At 45.8% G+C, this 9,080-nt stretch overlaps 2 protein-coding genes across 2 annotated transcripts; both read left to right on the top strand.

Annotated features, from left to right (window-relative positions):
• The first annotated feature begins 1,516 nt into the window (after positions 1–1,516).
• LOC125372797 (galactose-3-O-sulfotransferase 3-like) lies at positions 1,517–2,262 on the top strand. The gene is made up of 2 exons (XM_048383432.1): positions 1,517–1,686; positions 1,770–2,262. Exons 1-2 carry the CDS (start codon positions 1,532–1,534, stop codon positions 2,260–2,262), a joined length of 648 nt encoding a protein of 215 aa, XP_048239389.1. The 5' UTR covers positions 1,517–1,531.
• Positions 2,263–5,080: 2,818 nt separating this feature from the next.
• On the top strand, positions 5,081–5,440 carry LOC125372795 (anti-sigma-I factor RsgI2-like). The gene has a single exon (XM_048383431.1). The coding sequence runs from the start codon at positions 5,081–5,083 to the stop codon at positions 5,438–5,440; it is 360 nt and encodes a 119-aa protein (XP_048239388.1).
• Positions 5,441–9,080: the final 3,640 nt, after the last annotated feature.

Raw genomic sequence — 9,080 nt, 5'->3', positions numbered from 1 at the left:
GGTTTTACTTTAATGTTTAAACTTTAACTTACATTTTGTATGCTGATGTAAATTATGTATATCTGTGTGTACATGTATGTAAACGTATGCACGTAAAGGTCGGTGTGTGACAGTGTGCGATTACAAACATCCTTGGTTACATCCTCCGGAGTTGTATATAATTGTAAAATGTCAAGTTATCTTCATTTTCCGCATAGACGACATTGATTGATTTGACATAGTACATTGCAACGTACGACGTCGCAGTGCCTTCAAGAACGTCATGCCGGCGGACACCAGATACATCTCTATCGTCAGACATCCAATGGATCAGTTTGTGTCAGCTTTTGAATACTATGGCCCTGGACAGCACGTCACTGACGCGTTCTGGGGGCTTAAAGACCACCAATCTATTGTCAATGGCTTTCTCGATAATCCGTGGGATTTTGAAGACAAAGATGTTGTGATGAGTCATACCCTCAACTCTCTGGCATACGACTTCGGTTCACGGACGAAATGATTCAGAACAAAACTAGTCGTTTTCTCTACTTGACACAGATGGCAGAAGATTTCCAGCTTGTGATGGTAATGGAACATTTCGACGAGTCACTGGTGCTTCTAAAGCGGTACTTTTGTTGGAGCACTAAAGATATTTTGTACTTACCCAAAAACAAGAATGAAAAAAAGAAAAGGCTTACATTCACTGACAAATATCGTGAACGTCATCGCCAGGTGGCAGAGACAGATTACGACATCTACGCTTACTTCCGGTCACTTTTCTGGAGGAAGGTTTGGCAAGAGGGTCCGTCGTTCCAGTCCGAGGTGGCGCACTTCAAATATGTCAACTCAGTCGTCACTGATCACTGCCTCCTGAACAAAACTCTCCATGTGGCGGCAAGTCCCTGGGATGAACCCTACACGGTCAACTGGATGGATTGTCACTACACAAACAGCAACGAACTCGACCTGTATGACGTCATTTACAACAGCACGGTGGGCAGGACACAGCAGTAGGGTCCAGTAACACCTGAGAGAGAGAGAGAGAGAGAGAGAGAGAGAGAGAGAGAGAGAGAGAGAGAGAGAGAGAGAGGGAGAGAGAGAGGGGGGGGGGGGGGGCGGTAAAAGATAGTACGTGGAACAATCTTAGTTGACCTGTATTACACAAGCACTAAGTCATGGGCATTCATGCAATATTAATCTATAATGAGCTGTAACAGGTGGCATGTCCCTTAATCATCTAATAGTACTTTTGGTGTGTGACGTCAGTGCGCCAACTGTGCTAGACGATAAGGTTTTACTTTAATGTTTAAACTTTAACTTACATTTTGTATGCTGATGTAAATTATGTATATCTGTGTGTACATGTATGTAAACGTATGCACGTAAAGGTCGGTGTGTGACAGTGTGCGATTACAAACATCCTTGGTTACATCCTCCGGAGTTGTATATAATTGTAAAATGTCAAGTTATCTTCATTTTCCGCATAGACGACATTGATTGATTTGACATAGTACATTGCAACGTACGACGTCGCAGTGCCTTCAAGAACGTCATGCCGGCGGACACCAGATACATCTCTATCGTCAGACATCCAATGGATCAGTTTGTGTCAGCTTTTGAATACTATGGCCCTGGACAGCACGTCACTGACGCGTTCTGGGGGCTTAAAGACCACCAATCTATTGTCAATGGCTTTCTCGATAATCCGTGGGATTTTGAAGACAAAGATGTTGTGATGAGTCATACCCTCAACTCTCTGGCATACGACTTCGGTTCACGGACGAAATGATTCAGAACAAAACTAGTCGTTTTCTCTACTTGACACAGATGGCAGAAGATTTCCAGCTTGTGATGGTAATGGAACATTTCGACGAGTCACTGGTGCTTCTAAAGCGGTACTTTTGTTGGAGCACTAAAGATATTTTGTACTTACCCAAAAACAAGAATGAAAAAAAGAAAAGGCTTACATTCACTGACAAATATCGTGAACGTCATCGCCAGGTGGCAGAGACAGATTACGACATCTACGCTTACTTCCGGTCACTTTTCTGGAGGAAGGTTTGGCAAGAGGGTCCGTCGTTCCAGTCCGAGGTGGCGCACTTCAAATATGTCAACTCAGTCGTCACTGATCACTGCCTCCTGAACAAAACTCTCCATGTGGCGGCAAGTCCCTGGGATGAACCCTACACGGTCAACTGGATGGATTGTCACTACACAAACAGCAACGAACTCGACCTGTATGACGTCATTTACAACAGCACGGTGGGCAGGACACAGCAGTAGGGTCCAGTAACACCTGAGAGAGAGAGAGAGAGAGAGAGAGAGAGAGAGAGAGAGAGAGAGAGAGAGGGAGAGAGAGAGAGGGGGGGGGGGGGGGGCGGTAAAAGATAGTACGTGGAACAATCTTAGTTGACCTGTATTACACAAGCACTAAGTCATGGGCATTCATGCAATATTAATCTATAATGAGCTGTAACAGGTGGCATGTCCCTTAATCATCTAATAGTACTTTTGGTGTGTGACGTCAGTGCGCCAACTGTGCTAGACGATAAGGTTTTACTTTAATGTTTAAACTTTAACTTACATTTTGTATGCTGATGTAAATTATGTATATCTGTGTGTACATGTATGTAAACGTATGCACGTAAAGGTCGGTGTGTGACAGTGTGCGATTACAAACATCCTTGGTTACATCCTCCGGAGTTGTATATAATTGTAAAATGTCAAGTTATCTTCATTTTCCGCATAGACGACATTGATTGATTTGACATAGTACATTGCAGTCAAAAGATTAATATAGAAACCTGAACGAGCTTTCGCGAGTTCGATACAAGAACCATTCACGAGTGTCATCAACTTTGTATTACACGGGAGCTCGTTTAGTATTTTGTTTATTACTTGCCGTTTAAAACTTTTTAAAACCTCATTTGATGGAAACAAAATCAATGGAAACACTTCATCACATTTTCAAATTCATTGTTTTGCCTTAAGGCACTTAAAGTGTTTCGTCATAACATCCTATAATCCTCGACTTATTAGACCTTTTCAATCTTTCAACTGGCCAATGTGACATCTCTTTTGCTGGTTGCCAAGTCACGTAGGCATCTTGACAAACCGTTTTCCCCACTCCATATTCCGTATAGCGATTTCAAACCAACCATCAAAACTTATACCCGGGAACTTATGCAAAACTGGTGGGACACCCATGTAGGAATTAATAAACTTAAATTTAAACCAACAATCGGTCATACCTTCTTGGGTTGTCAGTCAAGACATGATATCACACAAATATCTGCTTAAGACAGATGAGGACGAAACTCCTAAGTGTATCCCTTGTGATGAAAGGTTCACCGTCGAGCATATATTGCAATAGCAAGGGATTCACATTATCAAATAGTAGATCTGAAAGATCTCTTTTCCCGTTACGCGGGCATCTAATCTGAGCTACACGAAAGAAATTGGTCTGTATAATAAATTGAAATATGTATGTGAGTAACTAAATGTTTGTTTATAAAATTGGTGTGATGCTTCTCTCAACAAAGATTATCAAAGGCTCTGCCCAGGAAGTTGAAGTACCGTAAAGAGATTGCCCACAGCCCCCCCCCCCCCCCTCACTCAGTTGATCGAACTATGGGAATTCCCGCCATAAACGATGAATACAATATGTCACTGTCGGGTGTGAATATGCAGACATCGACGCGATCCACTGTATAATCCATTTGACTTCAACAGTACTATGCAAACACATCGAAAGTTGACATGTATTAATTAGTCACAATAGAACCCCATGACGTAATTTGTGAAATTCTATTGCAAGATTGACCCGCACAACATGGCCCTGTGACGTCATCCTAGCACACAAGGTCGCATCGGCAGTACAAAAGCAAGCGCTTTGGCATCAAACGATGTTTCATTCAGATGTATTTTTATTAAGGGGATACCTCTTGACGGATGGGTAATAAATAAGGATATTATTTTGTGTTGTGTTCGTTATGATACATAACCCACGGGTTACATAGCTGTCCAATATAGTTCACGTAACTGCAAAGTTAAGTAGCATATACAAGCCGGGCCGTTTAATTATCAATTAGTAAGAAATAGTATTTAATAACGCTTATTACAGCGATGGCCCGGACCATGTATAATGTATCAGGCCCGGACCACGCATAGTCGATCAGGCCCGGACCATGTATAATGTATCAGGCCCGGACCACGCAGCTAGCGAACTGAGATACCATGTCCCAGTTTAACATGGGCAACCCACCCAGACACTGTATAGCGACTTCGAGCCATCCAGTCCTTGTTTCATCACCGTAATGACGAGCGCCAGTCAGGGTAACAACAAGTACCACCCGTCAGCGTATTTTGGTATGACGCAGTCGGGGATCGAATCACCCATATTGCACTCTCTGGGCAGAAAACGTGTCCCCACTGAAGTCGGAGGCCAAACCTATATACCCTCACCAGTTTCGTCTATAGACCCGTGAAGATCCGGGGTAGAATAGGCCTTCAGCAATCCATGATTGCCATAAAAGGCATCCATGCTTGTCGTAAGAGGCGACTAACGGGATCGGGTGATCAGGCTCGTAGTAGTGCTGCCTGACATGTGTCACACCGCGCTGACTTAACCTAGGAAAGGATATTGGATATTTGAATTACAAATTCCGTAAAAAAACCTCGGCCATTATGTGTTATTGCATGTCATGAAACTGACCAATTGAATATATTTAATATCCTGTGCAATTTATAAGACAGATTGTAAAGCTTATAAAGCCATACTAATAACTTAATCAATTTATTATTTAAAGAATATTCCATGTGGACAGAGCGTACGGATAGATAAACTTCCAAATTAGACACACGTTAGAGATAGTTTGACAGGCATTGATAGGTAGATAAGCTTTCGGCTCCAGACGAAAGTAACGGCTAACGACACGTGAAGATGAGTGAGCAGCTAGATACGAGAGAGAATCAAACGTGAACTAAATAACGTAAAGGCTTATTGGAATGTTAGTTGAGACCAAATGACTTACTGAAATATGTATTCATTTCTATGTTGTAGTTTGGTCAAAATATATCATTATAATACAGTGCTTAAAAGATGTCAACAGCCCAAGGCCCATGCCAACACCCCAAGGCCCATGTCAACATCCCCAACACCCCAAGGCCCATGTCAACGCCCCAAGGCCCATGTCAACACCCCCAACACCCCAAGGCCCATGTCAACGCCCCAAGGCCCATGTCAACACCCCCAACACCCCAAGGCCCATGTCAACGCCCCAAGGCCCATGTCAACGCCCCAAGGCCCAAGTCAACGCCCCAAGGCCCAAGTCAACACCCCAAGGCCCATGTCAACGCCCCAAGGCCCATGTCAACGCCCAAAGGCCCATGTCAACGCCCCAAGGCCCAAGTCAACACCCCAAGGCCTATGTCAACGCCCCAAGGCCTATGTCAATGGTGAGAGCATATATTACATAACATAATATTCACGGACATTCATCGCCCCAATAACAAAAGTACCGACAGTTTGCGAATTACAGCTGTATCACATACATGGGCACAATACTATACGCTCTCTGGATAACCGTACCACAATCCTCATGTACAACCTCACGAGGCCTACAAATTCACTTTGAGAATGTCAACAAATGGTCACACACATCTGGAACGGCTTGATAGAAGCTGTACTTGTGTTCAGGGCAGGGCAGGGCAGGGCAGGGCAGGGCAGGGCAGGTACAGCCACATAATGTGCAGCCGCGGTTTCACACTGCCCAAACCTCGCCCTTCACCTCAGCATGCAATAAACATCCTCATCTAGTCTCGACATACACAGTCTTTCACTACCGGGTACCCATTTCCATGGGCACTAAATGAAGCCAGACCATCAAGGAAGACATACAACATGCGGTACAGTGTGGAGCCAGACCATCAAGGAAGACATACAACATGCGGTACAGTGTGGAGCCAGACCATCAAGGAAGGTACACAACATGCGGTACATTGTGGAGCCAGACCATCAAGGAAGGTACACAACATGCGGTACATTGTGGAGCCAGACCATCAAGGAAGGTACACAACATGCGGTACATTGTGGAGCCAGACCATCAAGGAAGACATACAACATGCGGTACATTGTGGAGCCAGACCATCAAGGAAGACATACAACATGCGGTACAGTGTGGAGCCAGACCATCAAGGAAGACATACAGCATGCGGTACAGTGTGGAGCCAGACCATCACGGAAGACATACAACATGCGGTACAGTGTGGAGCCAGACCAACAAGGAAGACATACAACATGCGGTACAGTGTGGAGCCAGACCATCAAGGAAGTCACACAACATGCGGTACAGTGTGGAGCCAGACCATCAAGGAAGACACACAACATGCGGTACATTGTGGAGCCAGACCATCAAGGAAGACATACAGCATGCGGTACAATGTGGAGCCAGACCATCAAGGAAGACATACAGCATGCGGTACAATGTGGAGCCAGACCATCAAGGAAGACATACAACATGCGGTACAGTGTGGAGCCAGACCATCAAGGAAGGTACACAACATGCGGTACAGTGTGGAGCCAGACCATCAAGGAAGACATACAGCATGCGGTACAGTGTGGAGCCAGACCATCAAGGAAGACACACAACATGCGGTACATTGTGGAGCCAGACCATCAAGGAAGACATACAACATGCGGTACATTGTGGAGCCAGACCATCACGGAAGGTACACAACATGCGGTACATTGTGGAGCCAGACCATCACGGAAGGTACACAACATGCGGTACATTGTGGAGCCAGACCATCACGAAAGGTACACAACATGCGGTACATTGTGGAGCCAGACCATCACGGAAGGTACACAACATGCGGTACATTGTGGAGCCAGACCATCACGGAAGGTACACAACATGCGGTACAGTGTGGAGCCAGACCATCAAGGAAGACATACAACATGCGGTACATTGTGGAGCTAGACCATCACGGAAGACATACAACATGCGGTACAGTGTGGAGCCAGACCATCAAGGAAGACATACAGCATGCGGTACAGTGTGGAGCCAGACCATCAAGGAAGACATACAACATGCGGTACATTGTGGAGCCAGACCATCAAGGAAGACACACAACATGCGGTACAGTGTGGAGCCAGACCATCAAGGAAGACATACAGCATGCGGTACAATGTGGAGCCAGACCATCAAGGAAGACATACAACATGCGGTACAGTGTGGAGCCAGACCATCAAGGAAGGTACACAACATGCGGTACAGTGTGGAGCCAGACCATCAAGGAAGACATACAACATGCGGTACAGTGTGGAGCCAGACCATCAAGGAAGGTACACAACATGCGGTACAGTGTGGAGCCAGACCATCAAGGAAGACATACAGCATGCGGTACAGTGTGGAGCCAGACCATCAAGGAAGACACACAACATGCGGTACATTGTGGAGCCAGACCATCAAGGAAGACATACAACATGCGGTACATTGTGGAGCCAGACCATCACGGAAGGTACACAACATGCGGTACATTGTGGAGCCAGACCATCAAGGAAGACATACAACATGCGGTACATTGTGGAGCTAGACCATCACGGAAGACATACAACATGCGGTACAGTGTGGAGCCAGACCATCAAGGAAGACATACAGCATGCGGTACAGTGTGGAGCCAGACCATCAAGGAAGACATACAACATGCGGTACATTGTGGAGCCAGACCATCAAGGAAGACACACAACATGCGGTACAGTGTGGAGCCAGACCATCAAGGAAGACATACAGCATGCGGTACAATGTGGAGCCAGACCATCAAGGAAGACATACAACATGCGGTACAGTGTGGAGCCAGACCATCAAGGAAGGTACACAACATGCGGTACAGTGTGGAGCCAGACCATCAAGGAAGACATACAACATGCGGTACAGTGTGGAGCCAGACCATCAAGGAAGGTACACAACATGCGGTACAGTGTGGAGCCAGACCATCAAGGAAGACATACAGCATGCGGTACAGTGTGGAGCCAGACCATCAAGGAAGACACACAACATGCGGTACATTGTGGAGCCAGACCATCAAGGAAGACATACAACATGCAGTACATTGTGGAGCCAGACCATCACGGAAGGTACACAACATGCGGTACATTGTGGAGCCAGACCATCACGGAAGGTACACAACATGCGGTACATTGTGGAGCCAGACCATCACGAAAGGTACACAACATGCGGTACATTGTGGAGCCAGACCATCACGGAAGGTACACAACATGCGGTACATTGTGGAGCCAGACCATCACGGAAGGTACACAACATGCGGTACAGTGTGGAGCCAGACCATCAAGGAAGACATACAACATGCGGTACATTGTGGAGCTAGACCATCACGGAAGACATACAACATGCGGTACAGTGTGGAGCTAGACCATCAAGGAAGACATACAGCATGCGGTACAGTGTGGAGCCAGACCATCAAGGAAGACATACAACATGCGGTACATTGTGGAGCCAGACCATCAAGGAAGACACACAACATGCGGTACATTGTGGAACCAGACCATCACGGAAGACATACAACATGCGGTACATTGTGGAGCCAGACCATCAAGGAAGACATACAGCATGCGGTACAGTGTGGAGCCAGACCATCAAGGAAGACATACAACATGCGGTACATTGTGGAGCCAGACAATCAAGGAAGACAAACAACATGCGTTACAGTGTGGAGCCAGACCATCAAAGAAGACATACAGCATGCGGTACATTGTGGAGCCAGACCATCAAGGAAGACATACAGCATGCGGTACATTGTGGAGCCAGACCATCAAGGAAGACACTCAACATGCGGTACAGTGTGGAGCCAGACTGTCAAGGAACATGTTGATGATGCCATGATGAATCATGTTTTAAGTTCATCAATATATTGTTTTTAATTATACATGCATAAATGGGCAAAGCTGACATTTACAGTATGGCTGACGTGACATATCTGACAACCTTCAACAAAACAACAGGGTGAGTGCGTCAGTGAGTTGATTTTAACATCATTGTTATTGATGTGACAAGGCACGTCAGCTTGAAGTGGGAGGAGAG

The sequence above is a fragment of the Haliotis rufescens genome, unplaced genomic scaffold (assembly GCF_023055435.1).
Source record: "Haliotis rufescens isolate VD_foot unplaced genomic scaffold, xgHalRufe1.0.p SCAF_48, whole genome shotgun sequence".
In the NCBI taxonomy this organism is placed as follows: domain Eukaryota; kingdom Metazoa; phylum Mollusca; class Gastropoda; order Lepetellida; family Haliotidae; genus Haliotis; species Haliotis rufescens.
Note: the sequence above shows the minus strand (reverse complement) of the source record. Positions and strands in the feature narration are given on the sequence as shown.